We start from the raw sequence: 20,881 nt of genomic DNA on the forward strand, positions 1-20,881 counted from the left end.
GCAGCAGAACATATTCTGCAAAATGGATACATTGGTGTCCTTAATACACATGGCAGAATCCACCTTATCTGGTGCAGAACTGGGGTTGCCTCAGAAGGAATTAAAAAATGTAGGACTGCCCAGAATTCAGGATCTCAGGTCTTTGGCTCCGTAAGACAAAAGAGGCTTCATCTGGAGTCCAGCCTGAGCCTGCATGAATAAACTTCTGGTCGAGGCAGAGTAGTGGGATAAGCCTCTCCCAGTGAGACTCTCTTGTTTCAGCAGCCACATTCCCAGCTGGCTTCTAGCTGCTCCTTAACTTGTTTTCTAAAGTGGGGGGTTTGTGCCTCTCCCCAAGTCCTTATCTGTTCTGAATTTGAGTTGTGACTGTGTCTGTGCTGGTTGTGGAGATAGTGCAGCCTGGGGAGCTTTGGGGCCACTGTGTGGTGCATCCTAAAATGGGAGGCAGATGACCACTGGGAGGTAGCCTTTCTGTGCCTGGGCCCCCCTCTTCATGGCTGTTGTATGTCCTGCCAGGGAACCCCGGAAGATCACCTTGCACAAGGGCTCCACGGGCCTAGGCTTCAACATCGTGGGTGGCGAGGATGGTGAGGGTATCTTCGTCTCTTTCATCCTGGCTGGAGGCCCTGCGGACCTGAGCGGGGAGCTGAGGCGTGGAGACCGCATCCTCTCGGTGAGTGGACAGGACCATTCTGGAATTGCAGAGGACTCAGGCTCCAGGTTTGGAGACAGCCTTGGGTCCAGGCAGGGTTGCAATGCTTGCAGCCACTATTTTCAAACTAGGAAGCCTGCAGGTGGGAGCTCTCCCTCCCCCTGTCCCACTCCTCCCCCAGTCCTTCTCCAGGGTTGGAGAGAGTCTGCCTCAGGCAGTAAGGTGTTAACCCGATTTGCCCACACAGCAGCTTGCCAGACCGGTCTGGGTTAGCCCAGCCCAGGGTGGTGGAAGCGGCTTCCTCCTTGCCAGCAAAAAGGAAAGCCGACTCCCAGCTACACTGACATGGAACCTGTGTGTGGGGCCCAGAGCACAGGGCTTGCTCCTGATCAGCACTGATGGCACAAACAGCAGGCCAGGCTCTCCACCTCCCAGAAGTGGCTGCTGCATTCAGCCAGGTCTGGCTTTCACCTCCTTAGAGGTTTTGGCATTCTTTCTGCCACTTGGAATCTGGGTCAACCTGCTGTGGCATTTGGGGCTGGAAGGGGCTGGGTCTTGCAGTCATGGGCCACCACAAGAGCTGGCAGCGCCGTGTAGGGGCCATGGAGGGGGGGGACATTGCCTGCTGGGGAAATCAGTGGGCTTAACCATTCATTGTAGGAGAGGTGGCTGGCTGTCGCGGCCTTCCCTCTCAAGGTGACTGACGGGATGGGGTCTGTTTGCCCAGGTGAATGGCGTCAATCTCCGGAACGCGACGCATGAGCAGGCGGCAGCAGCGCTGAAGAGGGCTGGACAGTCGGTCACCATCATCGCCCAGTACAGGCCTGAAGGTATGAAACCCCCAAGGGGGGCTCCCCCTGGCCCTTCACAAGCACTTCTCCTCCATGTACCAAGATCCCTTGTGAGTTGTGTGTGCTTAGGACAGGCTGTGTTCGGGTGGCGCTTAGCGCAGAGGGGGTTGCCAGCCTTTCAGCTGGTGCGAAGGACAGGGACTTGGTGGGCTGGAGGGGCAGCAGAACTGGTTGCAGGCGGGCCTTTCTTGGCTGGGAGGTGGAAGAACAGCTTTGGCCTTTTGAGAGGAACTGAGCTCCTTCCTGGGGCCCTTCCAGTGTCAACAGCTTGGCGGAAGTGGGAGCTGGCAGGGCTGACCTGACCGCCAGGCTTGGGAGCTCAGCACCTTTGCTGGTTATTCCTAAGCCCAGTGCCGGGACTGCAGATGCAGCTGCTTGGCAGGCCCTGCTGCTGAGCCTCCTATCGCCTCCTGCCACCTTACCCTTGGCAGGAACTGTGGAGCTTCCTCCTGTCATGACCCTGCTGCTTCCTTATCGAGGATCCAGGCGCTGCTTGGACCCTGTTCCCTAACAGGGTGTGCAGACTTGTGTGTGCTCCTGCATGCACAAAAGACCAGCGCTGCAGGCCTGCATGCAGGGAGGAGAACTGGGAGGGGAGCAGTAGGCGCATTCCTCTCCCTGTGGCATCTGCCTGGAGAGCATTCCTGTCCTTCTGGTGCAGCTTCTCTACCAAATATGGGCCCTGCTCGGTGCAGTGCCCAGCACTGAGCGCCAGCTCTCCTGTGCAGACTGTCTTACAACCCCCCTCGCTTGTCCTGGGAGTGCTGGGTGCTGCTGGCACTTAAGCCACTGGCTTCAGCACACTCCCGGCTTTGTTTGCTTCCACAAGAGCCGGTGCTGTTTGTGTCTGACAAGCCGACAGTCGTTCTTGGAAGGTGGGGAGGAGAATGCTGGCCTCATTCCCTGCTGAGGCTTCCAAGTTTTGCAGGGCTGGGGGCAGGTAGCAGTTCAACAGGGCCTGCTCCCCCTTTGCTGCACCTGCTCCCTCCCTCTCAGGCTTCCATGTTGTGAGAGGCTGTGCCAGGCAGGAGTCCAACAGGGCCTGCCCCCCCTTTGCTGCCTCTGCTCCCTGGTGAGGTTTCCAGGCCTTGCAGGGCTGTGGGACAGGCAGGAGTCCACCAGGGCCTGCTCCACTCTGCTGCACCTGTTGAGTTCCTGCCTGCTGGCGCAGGGCAATCATTTGCCCCCCCCATTGTTCATCAACATGCTGTACCTGCACAGTGATTGCTGGGGGAGGGGCCGGGGCGTGGTTTCGCATGCAAATGACAGCGCTTGTGGGGGGATTATAGCGAGTACTATTGGCTGATTGGAACCAGGCAACGGTGGAAGGGCGGGCGCTGATTGGAGGAAGCGGCCTGATTGATGGCGGCCGCCTGTGGCGGGGGCGGGGCTAACGGGGGGCCCTGAAGGTTGATGGGACTGTGGGGGTGGGGCAGTCTGGAAGCGAGTGGGCGGGGTATAGCCCGCAAGGCGGGCTTTCGGCCCGAGGAAGAGGCGCTGGTTGGGCGGGAGCGGGGGCGGAGCCTGCGCAGGTGTGCGGGAGCCTGCGCGGCGATTGGACGGGGCCAGGGCCGGGGGTGGGCGCTCGCGTGAGGGAACGCGGGCCGCGATTGGACCGCGGTATGTGCCTGGGCGCGGGGCTGAAGGAGCGCCGGCGGTGATGGGCTGGGGGTGGGCTGCGGGGCGGGGCTTCGGCGTTCCCGCCTGGGCAGGCGGCTTCGCTTTGTGTGGTGAGAGGCTGGGAGTGGGGGGAGGAGGAGGAGCCGCTGAGCCGGGCGCGCGCCAGGTAAGGGGAGGGCGCGGCCCCCACCCCCTCGCGCGCAGGGGCTGAGTGGCCGCGACCCCCGTGGCCGCGAGGCAGGTCGGCCGCTCTTCCCCGGGGGGTTGCCTCGGGGGGGGGGCTTGGGGCCGCCCTCTCCCTTCCCAGGGGCAGGTCCCGGTCGAGGCTCTCTCCCTCCCCAGACTCCCCACTTCCCCAGAGGACATGGGGGCGCTCTGCAAGGGGCTCCTTCCTGTTCTGTCTGCACAACAGCCCTGCGAGGGAGGCAGAGGTGCTCCCACTCTGCAGCTGCGCTGCAAAGAAAGGAAGGCCTGCTCTGCAGGGTTGTTGTGAGGAGGACAGGAGAGTCCTGAGCGCTCCAGAGGCCGGCAGGATGGAAGCGCCAGCGAAGGAGCTCCCCCCAGGGCAGCGCTCGCAGGCTCACTTCTTGGGCCCCCTTCCCTGCCTCGTCCCCTGTGGGGCAGGCCAGGCCAAGCTGCAGCAGCAGTCCCAGGGTTGTCCCCTCCAGCGCAACACCTGGGCGCTGGCCTTGAACCAGGTAAAATGCCCCTCTCGCCAGTGTGCGGCTGATCTGCGGAACTCCTTGCCACAAGATGTGTGGTCGCATCTGGCCTGGACGCCTTGAGCAGTGGATTGAGTGGAGTGGCGCAGTAAAAGTTAATCGCAGGTCACGAGGGGCATGTGCGATCTCCTGGTTTCAGAAGTAGGCAACCTCTCAATGCCAGGTGCAAGGGAGGGCACCAGGATGCAGGTCTTCTTGTCCTGTGAGCTCCCCGAGGCATCTGCTGGGCCACTGAGATCCAGGAAGCTGGATGGGACAGGACTTTGGCCTGATCCAGCAGGGCTCTTCTTAGGCTCTTCTTATGCTCTTTCTCCCTGTCTCAGCCCTTGATGCGCCGACCTTTGCACCCCTGGCGCCTGGTGTAGCACTTGCACTGCACCCTGGTTAGTGGCAACACAGCCACGGTGGCTGGGAATTACTGGGAAAGAGCGGTGCTGTTCTTTGCCAGAGGCTCCTTCGCTCCCCTACTTGGGTCTGTGTGACAGTTCTCTGTTCTGCAAGCCCCTTCTCTGTGCTTCAGCTGCGTCTTTCCTTGGAACTAAAGAAGCTGCTGTTGGCTGAGCAACGCGTGTGGCCATCTTGGTACTGTCAGCGCTCGCAAGCAGGGGCTGTTTTGGGTTTCTTTAGCCTGACCTGGAGATGCCACCAAGACTTGGACCTGGGACGTTCTGCTTACAGAACAGATGCTCTTAGCACTACAGACTCTAAAGGGAGGACTGCAGTGTGGGGTGGATTGCCTCCTTGATGAGCAGGATGGCTCCCAGTAGAGCCTGCCTATTCTTGGCACAGATTCTGCTTGCCTAGAGCTGCCTTTCTAGCATTTGGAAGTAGCACTCAAAATGAGTGGCAGGTGTTAAAGGAGCCTTCTGGGTTGGTTGTGTGGTATGAATAGTCTTTACTCTGGGTACAGAGAGACAAGGGCCCTTTGCTTCACGATGAGCTATGCTAGCTTTGTTTTACACAGGCTCAAACCATACAGCTTACGTCTTGCATCTTGCAGTGTCCTTTTCTCTTGGGGACCTCTGTTCTTTTGGGAAGGAATAAGAAGCTTTGTCTCAGTGGTTAATGTAATATGTGATTGTATCATAGCAGAGATAGCTTTGATGTTGCTTGTAGATGCTATTTTATAGGTGATTTCTGGGGCCTTGCACTGCATTTGAATTGTCATTGTGCTGGTCTCAAGAGGCCTGTGTAATGCAGCCTGCAGTTTTTCCCTTCTGGTGTTTAGTGGATATTCAGTGCCTGTTGTAGACTTTCTGGTTTACTCTCAGGAGCGTGTTGGGTGAAAGGACCTGCATGCAGCTTAGCAACCAGGACCTGAGTTGTGGGCTATCTGGGTTCAGGGTTTTGCTGTCAGCACTTCGTGCTTCAAAAATGTAAAGGTGACTGTTGTATAGTTCTTCACTGATGGAAATCAACCACTGTCAGGTTTGAGTGAATGGTCAGGAAGGAAGAGCTTGCAGTTTACCCAGGAGGATGTACATAGCACAGAAACCAAACTTAAGGGTTTTGATGAGGAGGAACTTTGAGTGTTGCGAATTCAATGTCAGTTGATTTTTTTCTCTAATCCCTTCTCAGAGGTATTGGACCTTGTGCTGTCAGAGCTGGCTTTACCAGGCTGAGTGGCAGCTGCCAAGGTGACTAATCCAGGGAGTCCCCAGGGAAAAGCGTGGATATCTGGGTTGCCGTTTCTTAGATTTGTGTGCTGCCAGCCTGTGACTGCCCTTTGTTACCTACTCAGGTGTTCAGAGGCTTAAACAGTGCCTACAGGAGTTGTTGCCTGATACGGCCTCATCTACTGTACTGCAGGTGAAAGATCAGTTAATGCTCCTGTTTTATGTAGTTTCAGGGTTTGTACTGTAACTTTATGAGCCTTTTCTATTCTGCTGTACTTATTCTGAGAGGGTGTGGAAGAAACTATGAATGTGACATGCGCACCTGGTGAGGGCGGTACAGAAGTTGATGAAGGAGAAATCTCCAATCACAGCCATCTCTTGGTTCTGAGCAGTCCATGGTGTGCAAAAGGGGAAGTTGGTTGGTACTCCTGTATTTCAGGTTCCGTTTGTAAAGTGAGATTTAGCAAGTTAACCTGAGTATGGGTTGGGTGTTTGTGTTCAGAAAAAGTGGAGCTGGAGATGTCACAGCAGCTGCTTGGCAAACTGTTTGGAATGCTGCTATGTGCTTTGCAGTTCCTGGCCTGGCTGAACTGTAAATGGCAGCCTGCTACTACCTCAGTTCAGTGGAGATAAAAAGCTTTAGTTTTTAATATAAAACATATTATATTTATATTTAATATAAAACATAATATAAAAACACTGGAGTCTACTGCACGTAGTATTTGAATGGTCTCAAGGTACGCAAATGTGTTGCTGTTCAGGGCCTACAAAAGCTCCTGGGCTAGTGTAGACCTGTCTCAAACGAAAAATCCTCTGGGGTGGCCATGAATGTATGAGGCAGACTTTTGAGCTCATGAAAGTGTTCATTACAGTACTTAGGGTAGATGGACTTTGTGGCTAAGGTAACTAGATGTTGAAATTAACGTTCAAGAGCTGGCAATTTTCAAGGGCAGTTACACCCCAAATCTCTTTCCCACATTGACATGGTGGTCTGTTTCCAGGCGCATTTGATTACTACTGAAAGGGGAAGTTTGCAAGACCTTTGTTTTCTTCCAGAGGTAGTGAAGAAATATATTTTGTGTGTGTCCTTTTATATTTTTATTTGTCTTTCATGTTTGTTTTTGCTGGCTCTTTGTCTGAACTTCAGTTCTGTTTAGACCTTGTAAAAAAAATGAAAATTTATACTAAGTGACTTTTAAACAAGAGGGAAATAAGATAATCTCTTGAACTGGAGAGACCAGTATCATAGCTGAAGGCAGAACAGAGGGTACAATGAACGCTTGATTTAATAGACTTTGGAAACAAGACATTTTTGGCTTCTTTAAAAACTAGTCATACAATTTGCACACCCATATGTCCATTGATTTTCATGCGCTCAAATTTTACCATTTAAACATAATCAGGGAGAATAGGCTGGATGTGAATTTGTCCCCTCATCCAGCAAGCAGTGAATACCTTGGGAGTTACTGTACTCTACATAGAAGAGGCTATTTTAGGCCATGAACCTTCCAAGCATTTCCTCCTGTTCTCAAAGTGTTGTAACTTATGGTTCTGCAGGTGGGAAAAGGGAGGCATCCAGGGCTGCTTAGAAGTTTACTTGTCAGGAATAGCCATTATGGACAGTCTCTGTTCTCCTGGATCTTGTACCTATGTCTAACACTGTATGTTTAACACTGGTTTCAGCCTGTAATCTTCCTAATGCTTGCTTCAGGAAGAAGATTTATGTTTGTCTTACTACTGTCATAGAACACAGTGTGAGGCAGGTTGACTAACAGTTGTGCCTTTGGAAAAAGAAGTGGATGTATAGGCCCATGACAGCAGGCAATCCATTTCTTGCATTGTTACCGAAATGATGTACCAGAGGCAGGAGTTCTCAATCTGCTTTACTTCCTCAGGCCTGCATTTATGGTCCTGCTGCCGTATGCAACCTGCAGCTGAAATTCTGGCAGCTACAAAAAGGAAGAGAGTCAAAATATACCTCAATATGCACTTGAGCTGACTAAGTGAACTGCTGTGGCTAGTGTGGGATGTTGGATTCTTTCCTGTTGTGAAACATTCGTGTTCTAGTAATGCATGCAGCTTGGTGCTCAGCCTGATGCTGGAGTTTTGCAGCCAATTAGAGGTTAATATGCTTCCTTGACTAGCTGGTTTTACCATAGAAACAAATCCTGTACGGCTTGCAGCAAACACAACACCGTGTGGGATTCTGCAAAAGGCTGTTAGAATCAGATTCATTGTACAAGTGTGGGGGTAGAGCAGCAGGCAATAGCTCTTTGGATTTCAAGTCTCACAACATTCTGAGTTGGGGACCCTTAGGCTTTGAAGACCTGGGAAGGACTTGGAGCAAGCAGATTCACTTGACTGGGAAATAAACACTCCTGTTGTTACCAAAAAGGATTGTTTTGTATAGGGGAATAATTACACTGCCCTTATTGGAAACTTCAGGACCATAGGCTGGATAACAAGATGGCATAATGCAGAGAAATTCCCTTTTAGCTTAAGGAGGAGACTGAGAGAAAGATAACTTTTAATAAAAGATTATATTTTTATTGCAAAAGCACACAGGTAAACATAACGCACATGGAAAAAATGATGAGTCTTGGTCCTAGTACTTGCATCTAGTGTACCTAGCTTTATGGTGGTTGTATGTGAAAAGTATTTGGTGCATCCGAGGAAATTAGAAAGGGAACGGTTGTAGGGAAGGATTTTAGGGGTCCCTGGTCTGCCAAACCCAGTTGCTAACTAAAGATGGGGAGAGAAGGGGAGAAAAAAAGGGGGGGAGAAAGAGAGAGTTTCAGGCGCTAGATAGTTCCCTGTTTTGTAGAGCAGTTGGATGGGGGGAGAGTGTCCTGTGGAGGACCCTCTGGCACGGAGGGAGAGCCAGAGAGAGAGAGAGCATGTGGGCAGAAGCCCTCTCTTAAAAGGGGTTTTTTCCAGACCTGGAGATGACCTGGATGTGACCTCAAGCTGACCTGGATGTGCTTGCTTACTACACACAGTGGGGTACTTGGAATATGTAAAACATTGAAAAGATTATCAGCGAAATTCAATAGGGTCAAATGACTGTCTTCCTAGCTGGGAGAACGTACACAATACAGTAACCCAGGAAAGCAGCTCAAATTTGCATAGAGTACTTAAGCAGTGATTGAGTTAAAACAATACAATGAATACAGTGATGTAGGAGACACTTCTTCCTAGAGAGGTGGAGGTTGTGTAGTTTGTGACTTGACCTGATTGTGACGTGTGTGTTGAGGTTTAATGCATTTGCATAAACAGTGATTGGATTAGGAGACACTTTTGCATAAACAGTGATTGGGTTAAAACAGTACAATGAATCCATGAGCTTGTAGCTTGACCAGAGTTTTTGGAAGTTTGGCCTGTGAGAAGTTTGGCCTACAACCAGATATAAAATCACAACTAAGGAAAAAGGGGATTTTCACATAACAGATTCCCCGCCTTGGGGCTGAGATCACGTGAGTGATCTCATGGCCCCACACAAAATAAAACTAATAAACCAACAACAACAAATCTCTTGTGCTGAGAAATCGTGTATGCTTGTAACACAGCTTATTAGTATCGTGCATTGTGTCTAGGGGGCGGTACAAAACTGCTTTCCTCCAGCATCAGGGTGGCGAAGTTGTTGTCTTCCTCGAAGGGGTGGCGTCTGGCACAGCTTGAACTCGAGAAGTGTGTGGATCCCGTTCCATACCTGGACCTATCCCTCTGGAGTGTTGCTATGGCTTGCTGTCACCTTGTGGCCTTGCTGTCTCGCTGAGAGAGTTCTCAGGCTGAGTGAGGAGTCAGATTGTTCTGGCAGCCATGCTGCTTCCAAGACAAAGTAGAGTCCAACAGAGCACGGGTCCAGCTTGTCTTGCAGTCCACACCAGGGTTTCCAAGGGTGTGAGGTTGCTCAACTCGTGTACACACCGACAGGATGCTTGAGGTGGCTTTTGCACTGGCATTCCGTGTTGTACTCTTGAAAGCATGCAGCCTGTTTTAGGCCAAGGATAGAGAATGTTGGACAGAGAAGCTAGCCCAACTTCATTAAAGAGCTCATTTAAGCGTGCCTGTCATCCAAAGGGTGCATGGTGCCGATTCTTGGCAACTTTCTTCTTTCCGTCAGGGTTTAAAGCACATGAATACTATAAAGCACAAGCAAAGGGTTGCTGCAGCTCCAGCACCTGCATTTAATTTCCTGGGTGAGAGTTCCGTATAATAGATTGGAATGAGAATTGGATTTTTTAGCTTTCTTGGCATAGAATCTGTTTTGCTAAATTACCTTTCCAAACTTGACCTGAAGAACTTATGCCCACGTTAAACTAATTAGTTCTTCTCTTCACTTGAATTAGCTCTAATTCCATAGCAAGTACTGCTGGGTCCTGCCCCACCACCAGGGGGGCTCGCCTATTCAACCTGCAGAGGTCGTCCTTCCTTCCCTTTCCCACCAGCAGCTTCTCTGGCCACTGCAGCAACACCTTGGTTCTCAGCACCTCTTGGGTGTGGCAGCAACACACTAGTTTGCAGCAGTCTCTGTTCAGTTCGTCTGTCAGTCAGTCTGTTCATCAGTCAGTTAGCCCATCTGTCCTCTTTCCTCCAAGCTCCTTCCTTCTATACACGCACCCATTCTCCCTTCTCCAGATGCTAGTTTTATCCTTAAAGACTTGTTACCTGTGCAGCACACCCACTGCTAAAACCCAAATTTTTAAACATATGCTTTCCACACCTGTCAGAGCAAGGTGCCTATCTCCTCGAGGGATCTTGTGCACAAAATCTCAATACTCTATACCACTGGTTCATGAACTTTTTAGAAGCCATAGAGGCTACTGCCTGATTTATAAATGTCAGGGTATGGCTATAATGGTGTTTGGGCAGCAAAGCTGTCCTCCCCCCCCCCCCACAGTTAGCAACTTGTTTAACCCTTGATGCACATAGCCTAATCTGCCCTGTTTGTTTTGTGAACCACCAAAAACTGAGTCATGACTCACTGTTTGAGAATCGCTCTATATTGAACTAGCTATTGGAAACAGAGGATAGTTACTAGTTACTAGTAACTATCAATAGTTACTAGATCAAAATGAACTTTGGTGGTGGAACCTGTTGACCAATGAATTGCAGCCATAGGTCAAGATAGGTGGAGGTTTTTCTTTATGGTCTCTGTGCAGTTGCACATGTACCACTAGTTGGCAACCTTCAGTCTCGAAAGACTATGGTATCGCGCTCTGAAAGGTGGTTCTGGAACAGCGTCTAGTGTGGCTGAAAAGGCCGATTCGGGAGTGACAATCCCTTCCACACTGGGAGCAAGTGCAGTCTTTCCCTGGTCTGTCTCCCTGGCTATGGGCCTTCCTTCTTTGCCTTTTAGCCTCAGACTGTTGGCCAAGTGTCTCTTCAAACTGGGAAAGGCCATGCTGCACAGCCTGCCTCCAAGCGGGCCACTCAGAGGCCAAGGTTTCTCACCTGTTGAGGTCCACTCCTAAGGCCTTCAGATCCCTCTTGCAGATGTCCTTGTATCGCAGCTGTGGTCTACCTGTAGGGCGCTTTCCTTGCACGAGTTCTCCATAGAGGAGATCCTTTGGGATCCGGCCATCATCCATTCTCATGACATGACCGAGCCAACGTAGGCGTCTCTGTTTCAGTAGTGCATGCATGCTAGGGATTCCAGCACGTTCCAGGACTGTGTTGTTTGGAACTTTGTCCTGCCAGGTGATGCCGAGATTACGTCGGAGGCAGCGCATGTGGAAAGCATTCAGTTTCCTCTCCTGTTGTGAGTGAAGAGTCCATGACTCGCTGCAGTACAGAAGTGTACTCAGGACGCAAGCTCTGTAGACCTGGATCTTGGTATGTCCCGTCAGCTTCTTGTTGGACCAGACTCTCTTTGTGAGTCTGGAAAACGTGGTAGCTGCTTTACCGATGCGTTTGTTTAGCTCGGTATCGAGAGAAAGAGTGTCGGAGATCATTGAGCCAAGGTACACAAAGTCACGGACAACCTCCAGTTCATGTGCAGAGATTGTAATGCAGGGAGGTGAGTCCACATCCTGAACCATGACCTGTGTTTTCTTCAGGCTGATTGTCAGTCCAAAATCTTGGCAGGCTTTGCTAAAACGATCCATGAGCTGCTGGAGATCTTTGGCAGAGTGGGTAGTGATAGCTGCATCGTTGGCAAAGAGGAAGTCACGCAGACATTTCAGCTGAACTTTGGACTTTGCTCTCAGTCTGGAGAGGTTGAAGAGCTTTCCATCTGATCTGATCCGGAGATAGACGCCTTCTGTTGTAGTTCCAAAGGCCTGCTTCAGCAGGACAGCGAAGAAGATCCCAAACAAGGTTGGTGCAAGAACACAGCCCTGCTTCACGCCGCTTCGGATGTCAAAGGGGTCTGATGTGGAGCCATCAAAGACAACAGTGCCCTTCATGTCCTTGTGGAAGGATCTGATGATGCTGAGGAGCCTGGGTGGACATCCAATCTTGGGGAGAATCTTGAAGAGGCCATCCCTGCTGACCAGGTCGAAAGCCTTTGTGAGATCTATGAGGGCTATAAAGAGTGGCTGTCGTCGTTCCCTGCATTTCTCCTGCAGTTGTCTAAGGGAGAATACCATATCAGTGGTGGACCTGTTGGCTCGGAATCCGCACTGTGATTCTGGATAAATGCTCTCTGCAAGTACCTGGAGCCTCTTTAGTGCAACTCGGGCAAACAACTTTCCTACAACGCTAAGGAGAGAGATGCCACGGTAGTTGTTGCAGTCACCCCTGTCGCCTTTGTTCTTGTACAGCGTGATGATGTTTGCATCCCTCATGTCTTGAGGTACTCCACCTTCTCTCCAGCAGAGACAAAGGATTTCATGCAGCTCAGTGACGATGATTTCTTTGCAGCACTTTAGGACTTCAGCAGGGATGCTGTCTTTTCCAGGTGCCTTGCCAAAGGCAAGGGAGTCCAGGGCCACGTGAAGTTCTTCTAGGGTTGGTTCACTGTCAGGCTTCTCCAGCACAGGCAGGCACTCAATGTTGTTCAGCACTTCTTCGGTGACTACATTTTCTCTGGAATATAGCTCAGTAGTGCTGCACCCAGCGTTCCATCTGCTGCGCCCGATCCTGGATGACCTCACCTGCTGCAGACTTCAGAGGGGCAATTTTCTTCTGTGTTGGACCTAGGGCCTGCTTGATACCATCATACATCCCCTTGATGTTGCCCGTGTCAGCTGCTATCTGTATCTCGGAACAGAGCTGGAGCCAGTAGTTGTTAGCACATCTCCTGGCAGTCTGCTGGACTTTGCTGCGAACAGCTCGGAGGACCTGCAGGTTGCGCTCACTGGGACAGGCCTTGTATGCTGCTTGAGCTCTCCTCTTTTCCTCAATGACTGGTGTCAACTCCTCAGAGTGGGCTTCAAACCAGTCTGCCGTCTTGTTGGTCTTCTTGCCAAATATGGACAAGGCGTTGTTGTAAACGGCATTCTTGAAATGTTCCCATCTGTTGGATGCGTTTGCATCAACTGGGCCTGGAAGAGATTCCTCAAGCACTCGTGCAAATTCCTCCACTTTTCTCTGATCCCGGGTCTTGCTCGTATCAGTGCGAGGTCTTCCTTCCTTTTTTGTGTGGTACAGTCGCTTTGTTTGCAGTTTCACTCTGCTGCACACCAGCGAGTGGTCGGTGTCGCAGGCAGCACCCTGATAGCTGCGTGTGATCTTGATGCTGGGAAGGCTGGAGCGTCTGGTGAGAATCAGGTCGAGCTGGTGCCAGTGCTTTGATCTTGGGTGTCTCCAAGAGACTCTATGTTGGGGCTTCATGTTGAAGAACGTGTTGCTGACACAGAGACCGTGATGACAGCAAAACTCTAGCAGGCGTTGGCCATTTTCGTTCATCTTCCCAGTGCCGAACTGACCTAAGCAAGTGGGCCACGAACTGTTATCAGCACCAACTCTAGCATTGAAGTCGCCGAGGATGAACAATGGCTCTTTTACGGGGATCTTCTTGATAGTGGTGGCCAGGTCATCATAAAATTTGTCTTTGGCTTCTGCTGGAGTCGACAGAGTCGGTGCATAAGCACTGATGAGAGTGACAGGTCCTGCTGATGACTGGAGCTGCAGGGACAAAATTCTTTCACTTCCCACAGTAGGTGGGATGATGGATTTCAGCAGGGTATTTCTGACCGCAAAGCCAACACCATGTTCCCTGGTTTCGTTTGGTGGTTTTCCCTGCCAGAAAAATGAGAAATTTCGCTCCTTGACAGATCCGGAATCTGGCAGCCTAGTCTCTTGAAGGGCGACGATGTCCATCTGCAGTCTGCTCAGCTCCATGTCGATGACATCTGTTTTGCGTGCATCGTCTATTGCTTGCAGGTCATCAGAGAAGCCAGGTGTCATTGTCCTTACGTTCCAGGTGCCCAGCTTTAGGGCAGGAGTTTTCTGTTTTCTATTGCATGGTGCAGAGTTGTCGATCTGCTTGTCGGTTTTCACCCTAAACCCCACGCACCCCGTGAGGTTAACAGACCGTGGCGAGGCAACACCTTACTGGCTGGGGACTGCCCAGCTTAAGGCGGGCGGTAGCTGCCCAATGAGATGCAATGATCTCTCCCACCGTCAGAAGCAGCCCCTGGCATCATGCCCTACGCCAATCGAGCGAAGACTTATAACCGGTAACTGCTGCTTCCCGTGTTGTGCCGACGCCGTATGGCGAAGTTGGAGTGTCCTCTCCAGTGCGCGAAGCCTGGATAAAGTAGGTATGGAGGATAGACTGTTTCCCATGCAGCAAATCCCCCCTCTCCACGTCGCTGAAATGGTCCAATGGAAAGGCAGAGGCCAATACGGTTGGTTCCAGCGGCGTTGCAGGAGTTGCCAGAACGTGACTGTGTGCAGCCACAAACTGCCTGAGGGACTCCGGCTCCTGATTTTGCCTCGAGGTTGACTCCTGAAGCCTCGAGAGGGGTTTGTGTGTATCAGGAAGTTGAATAGGGAGCAGTGGCGAGACAAACGGGATGCAGGGGGAGGGGCACGAGAGGGGTTTGTGGCTATCAGGAAGTTGAATAGGGAGACATCTAAGAGAAGGAAAACTCTGATTCCAAACCTCCACTGCCTTGTGGCTACATCATGTACCACATATTTTGGAAGCTTAGAGAGTTGCTTTGAGTGTCCTGCTCTTGCACTCAGGTGGGGGAAACCCCATGCATACTATGTGCCTTGGGGGCAGAAAGAACATCCAATCCTTCAGTTCCTTGTTGACAGCAGCATTACCAAGGGAATGCTTCTAGCTGGTTTTTCTCTTCCTTACCTTATTCAGTGAAAATATTAAACCTTTATCTAAAAAAGGTTTTTGGTATCCAAACTCATGTGAGGAAAGTATGGAACTGATCTTCTGGCTTGAAACTGCTGAAACAGGCTCAAATCCAAAAGGGATTGCAGGATTCATGTGGGAAGCCTTTGATGTCTGAGATGATTAAACATATTCTATCATATCAGGATAGGATGGTGGGATTCCAGTGCATGTGGGAAGCCTGAATCTTTGGTCTGGACACAAATCTCCTGTAGTGGCACCACTTAAAGGGGCTCCATCCTGGATGGGATTCAGGCTCGGGGGAACTGTTAATTCAATCACAACACAGATTGACATGATTGTTTATAAGCCTATGCATTGTGAAGACCTCACTCCCGAATTGGCCTCACTCCCGAATTGGCCTTTTCAGCCACACTAGACACTGTTCCAGAACCACCATTAAGAGCGCGATACCATAGTCTTTTGAGACTGAAGGTTGCCTAGTACTGTGAAGACCTCTCCCCAGCATTGCTTACAGAAAGCCTTCTGACTTCGAACTTCCAGAAAGACATCACTCCCTTAAATGGATACCTAGCTCAAGATGCCGAAACCCGGGATCGGGTTATCCTTAAACGGATCGGGGTATCCTTAAACGGATACCTAGCTCAAGATGCCTTTTCAGCCACACTAGACGCTGTGCCAGAACCACCTTTCAGAGCGTGATAACCAGAGTCTTTTGAGACTGAAGGTTGCCAATACAAAGCTCACGATTAACTACATATATTGCTTTTTACAGATGGTCTAGGCTTTGATACCTAGTTAGTCTCGATGCCTAGTATGTCTTCATTATTTCAGGCCTCCTGCAACCTCAGTTCTTCCCCTTTGTATGCATATACAGTAGTTTGAGCTTTAAGATGTCAATACAGTACTCTTTCAACTACAGGTATCTGCAGCTCATCAAATGAACAAGATCAGCATTTTGGAATCTGAGCATACCTTGGCTTCAGTGCAAGTTAAAAAAAAAAAATGTGATTCCATTGGAATTCATTGGGTTTGTCAGTGAGGATTTCACGCCATTTCAGTACTACTGTTCTAACTCAGAAATTTCTACCTGAAACTTCTTGGGCTCTTACAATATCTCTCCAATTCGGAATACATCTGAGGTCTTTTTGCATGTGCTGTTCTTGAAGGCTGATAGCCAGAAATGTGTCTAGCTTTGTAAGGCCCTTCATGGATGGCGCTTGACACTTGAGCAGGATCTAACTAACAGAGAGTTCTCGCATAGCAGAAGGAGTCACTGGGAACTGCTGTCCTACCAGTGAGAGGCTTATGCTAATCTTGTCTGTGGTTAATGTTAAACCTACTCCCTTCCTCCACCCTTGCCACGGCTATTCTGTTTTTGCTGAGTACAGATAGTGCATGCTGTAACTCGAATTACTCCTGTGCCGGTAGGTCACCCTTACCTTGAGAGTGTGAATGGTGAAACTAGCATCAGAGGATTCATTTGGGGGATGCTTTCTCTGAACTTGAGAGGATGCACACTTCCTTCCTTGCTGAACAGTGGCTCTTTGCTTGAGGAATTTGGAGTGGAAGCCCTGACCGAAGGCAGCCCACATTAAAGGAATTGCCTCATCTCCAGTTTGGCTTATTCCTGACCCAGCTCTATCCACCAGTTGTGGTGGTATCTGGCTAGGGTAAGTAATGCAGATCTGTAGTGATCTGGGTAGTTGTGCTAAGACAAAGCATGTGCCACTTCTCTAGTGTGCAACCATTAAAATGTGCGTTAACTGATTGAAAATCCCAACAATTACTTGCTATTCTCTTGGATTTTGTGATAGTTTCGGAATCCTGCGTGATCAGCAGGACACTAATGAAGATAAACACAGCTAATGATGCGGGAACAAGCTGACCTGAACATAAGGGTGGTAATGGTATTTGCAAGCTCTGATCCATGCCTTCTCAGAGAATCTTCTACAGTGCTGGGCAAGCTCCTTCTCTTTTCTTTTCCCAATTGTTTTTTCTTCATCAGTATAAAAATATTGTTTTCAAAACTGACTTAGCCAAACTATCATATTTCCCAGTGTTAATGCTGTTTGGCAAACTGAGTCATACTGGTAAATTTACTTGATGCTGCCAGGGGAAAGATCAGCACAGAGTATGCAAATAAAGAAACCATAAAAATAACTTTCATTATGGCAGTGAATATTTATCAAGGGAGCCCACAGAGTCTAAAGCTTTCAGTTAGAACACAGTAAATTCTGCATTAGGAATAACATGGCATGCCAAGGTAAGTATTTATGTTAGTTAGTTAAAAAGGATTCTTAACTTTTGTTTCTGTGTTTTTGAAGGAGGTTTGAGGGCAACACGCAGAGGGGCTTGGAGGGCCCAGTGCCGAGGTTCCTTTTCCTTGACACTGAACTCTCCATCCATCCAGAGACTCTCTAGTTCCCAATTGCTAAACCAAAACTGGCTGTGGTTTTCTTGGTTTTCTCTGCAATTGCAAGAGAGAACACTTTTGTTTCTTGAAATAAAAACTCAGTCTGTCATTCGAGTGATTGTATTGTCTGCACACTGACAAGGCTAGTGTATTGATGTTGGTCTCACTTACAAATGTTTGCACTAAATTTGGTAACCAGTCTACTTGCCATTGGAAGCTGTGCTTCACTTTGTGTGGTTCATGTTGTGACTCTTTAAGAGATGAGGAAACATTGCTGCTAAATCTTAGCATGGTTAAAATGGTCCATGTTGGAGGAGGGGTAGAAATATTGACTTTCTGTCCTAGCCATTGTTGCTGCCACACGTGAGCTGAGCTGCTTGTCCTCGTGCCCTCCCCTGTTCCCCTGTCCAGTCATTGAAGGTGACTGCAATTCAGTGGTAAGCATGAATTTGATTTCCGCCTGCCCTGCAGCATCATGTTTGTGTGTGGCAGTCAGATTTATGGCATGCTTTTGTATGTGTAAATAGCAAAAGGGGCAGTCTCAGCTGAAAAAAGTCTTTTTAGTTGCTTCTTCCTTTTTTTAGTGAAAGAACTGGCTTAGATTGCTGTGTTACACTTCCGTGTTGCATGGAAATGCAAAAGCTAAGAGGCCACCTACAGTAACTGGTTAAGTGCTTTGTAGCTACAAAGGCCATAAGCGTTTTGTAAACAAACAGTGCTATCAAAAACTCTTGGAAATGAGGTTTTAAGTAGATGCTAAACATGACAGAACTTGGCATAAACTGGTAGGACTTGGCATCACTGACTGTGGCAGCAACTTTGTCTGGATGAATAGTCCCTAATGAAGAAGCAAGTGGAGTGAAAGAAGTATTGCAGTGGTAGAGTGCTTTGTGGCAAAAAGGAGAATTCTGGGAAGTCTTTGACTCCTTGGTATTCCAAAGAGAAGACAACTTTGCGTTCCTGAACAATGACCTCTGTTGTGACCTCTCTGTTTGTAAAGAAGTGAATTTGTTCTCTCTTGCCTGTGAAGGCAGTGCTAAGACTCTGGGTTAGTACGTAGAGGTAAACTTTACCACTTTCTCATGTAAGCCTTTAGTTAATGAATCAAGTTTCTTATTGAAACAATATAATTTTCATATTTGTACAGTTCTGGTTTGCTTGGAAGCAGGGTGAAGCAGGCTGCTTCAGGTGACACATTGTGAATGGTTCTTGGGGCATCACAGCCCCTGCCATGAACGGCCTGCACAGTAAGGAAGGCAAAATGACTACTGCTTTTCTACTTCTCTTCCTAACAGAGGGGAGAGATTTGAAAGAGTTGGGGTTGTGATTTTAATAGGGAGAAAAGGAGGGAGCGTGCTATTCCTGTCAGCAAACTGTCATGGATCGGCCCCTTGTGCCCATGCCTGTGATTCAGCATGACCTTTCCCAGCTTGTCAGAGGCCCAAGGGCTACTTCCCAGGAGGCAGAAAATATTAGGGTAACTTTTCTCAAGCAAGCTCCAGTGTGCTTTATTCATTCTTGCTTCTGCGCAATGAAATGACTTGAATTGGTTTCAGCCGGATTATATCATGCGCTTGTGTCATTCTGTAATTCCCTGAAACAGAAATACATTGTCATACTGAAGAAGGTGTGCTGTAGAGCCCTCTTTGTATCCGTACATGCTGTTAACTTTGATATGTAATATGGGGCTCCCTGGCTCCAGGCTCAGCTTGGAGAGGGACTCCTCCCTGGTTGTACCCCTGACACCAGCTTGCTAGGTTTCAGCATCATTCCTCTCCGTCTGCATGGGGAGGATCCTATTGCCCAGCCTGGAGAGATTTCCCCTGTTGTCTCAGCTTAGCTTTGAGAGTGGAGGGGGTTATACATTACCTGTTTCCTCTAGCTCTTCACAGGACTGCCTTTTTTAGTGGCTTTGGAGACAGAGCTTTTACCCTTGCATCTTGCTGCTACCACATCATCATTGGCAGTGACTCTTCTTTCTATTGGAGCCTGCCTTATGGCACATGCAGCCCAGAACCTGTCTCCCTAGTGTCACTGTTGCCCTAGCAACCAGGCAGCTTGCCTTGGGAGAGACATAAGTACTTTCAGGACCTGACTGTGGCCTACCTACTGGCTGCAGTGGTAGCTGTGAAGTTAGTGACTGATTTGATAACAGTGCATTGCTTGATTGTCTAGGTGACCCTGGCAGCAGCCTCAGTGACCTTATGCAAAGAGTTGTACACTCTTTCCTGGGGGGTAGGAGGACACAGGTCACTGATGCTGCTGCTCCTCAACACCTAAAGTGTGACCAACCTGGTTGTTCTGTGCATTATAGTTTCTGCAGTCCTTAAGGCCACTTCAGCACTTAACATTTCAGTTCAGTTAGGCCCACATTGTATACCTGCCAAAACTGAAACGTCTGAACTGGCTGTATACTGCTTAAACCATATGTATCCATAGCATATATGTTTTAAAAGTTGACCTCGTTTCAGTTGCTAGTCCTCTTGTATCCTTGGAAATATTTGTGGCCTAGAAGTGTTCCCAGTTGGTGGTGTTGACAGTGAGTTTCATGGAATGTCCTGGAACATAGCCAGAAGGTATGTTCTGAAGTTTACATAGTTACAACTCTAATCTTTTAACTGAGGAACAGACTATCTCTAAACAACTTCTGAAAAGCAGTGCAGATGGAATCGCTTATCAAGTCAGCTCTTATTATCTAGGAAAAGAGAAATCAAACCTTTAATGCTGTACTACAGAGTTATTCTTACTAGCGACTGTGTTTGTTGATGGGTCATTCTGTTTTGTATGTCTGGCAGTTTGTACCCTGCTTTTCTCTCCCCGAAGAGGCTCTCCAGGTGGCTTGCATCAATTGAAAAATATTACCATAAACAGTAGCTATAAAACAATCCATAACAAAATCCAAAATCTAATAATCAGCTGGGACCAATTGCAAAGTAGGGGAAAACACACACTCACGGGGCATTAATTTAACTGCAATGCCTACTTAAGCAAAAAAAAAACCCCAAAATTGATCAGGTGGTGGAAGCTTACCAGGCAAGAGACATGCAAAGTCTGGAGGCTGCAACCACAAGGGCTTTGTCATATATTCCCCGCCCCGGCCCCCCCCCCAGCACCTTAGAAAGAAAAAATGCTGAGCAGGACCTCTGATGGTCCAATAAGGTTGTCTTCTTCAGTCCTTCGCTGGCACTTGGGGGATCAGGTTTTTCTCTCAGCCAGTATACTGTTGTAGGTGCCGCTGGTATGTGTGTGTCATTCATGACATACTTCCAGTCTTGGTGATTGTTGGTGATATTTCTAGCCTTGTCGATGATCAATCACTGGTTCTTTAGATCTTCCTCAATCTGTTTGAGCCACATTTTCTTTGGTGTTGCCCACTGAACCCTCCAATAAGGAGGTCACTCTCTTGTGTGGCGGCTGGCTGGCCAAACCATTGCAGCCTGCACTTTTGGATTTGTTCTTCAACTGGTGGTTGATGATAGCACCTTATTCGAATAGTCTCGCTACAGCGGCAATTACGAAGAGAGATGCCCAGGATCTGTCTCAAGCATCTCATTTGGAAGACTTAGAGCATGTTTGATTTGAGCAGAGTCCATGTTTCCAATCCATATAGGAAAATTGGCAGGATCAGTGTTCAGCAGAGGCAAAATTTGGTCTTGATGGAGATACTGATCTTCTTCCAGAAGCAGCATTTGAGTGAGACAAATGCAAGCTGTTGCCTGGCCGACAAAGTGGGTGGGTAGGTTAA

General features: G+C 49.1%; 1 protein-coding gene across 4 annotated transcripts in view; it reads left to right on the forward strand.

Moving 5' to 3' along the window:
* Window positions 1-20,881, forward strand: part of DLG3 (discs large MAGUK scaffold protein 3) — a 70,326-nt gene that overhangs the window by 36,224 nt on the left and 13,221 nt on the right. For all 4 annotated transcript variants that reach the window (XM_066640050.1, XM_066640051.1, XM_066640052.1 and 1 more), the window contains 2 exons: window positions 517-673; window positions 1,380-1,482. In XM_066640050.1, the coding sequence (XP_066496147.1) occupies window positions 517-673; window positions 1,380-1,482 (260 nt within the window). The remainder of the gene's footprint in view (window positions 1-516; window positions 674-1,379; window positions 1,483-20,881) is intronic.

This window comes from Tiliqua scincoides, chromosome 12 (assembly GCF_035046505.1).
Source record: "Tiliqua scincoides isolate rTilSci1 chromosome 12, rTilSci1.hap2, whole genome shotgun sequence".
NCBI lineage: Eukaryota > Metazoa > Chordata > Lepidosauria > Squamata > Scincidae > Tiliqua > Tiliqua scincoides.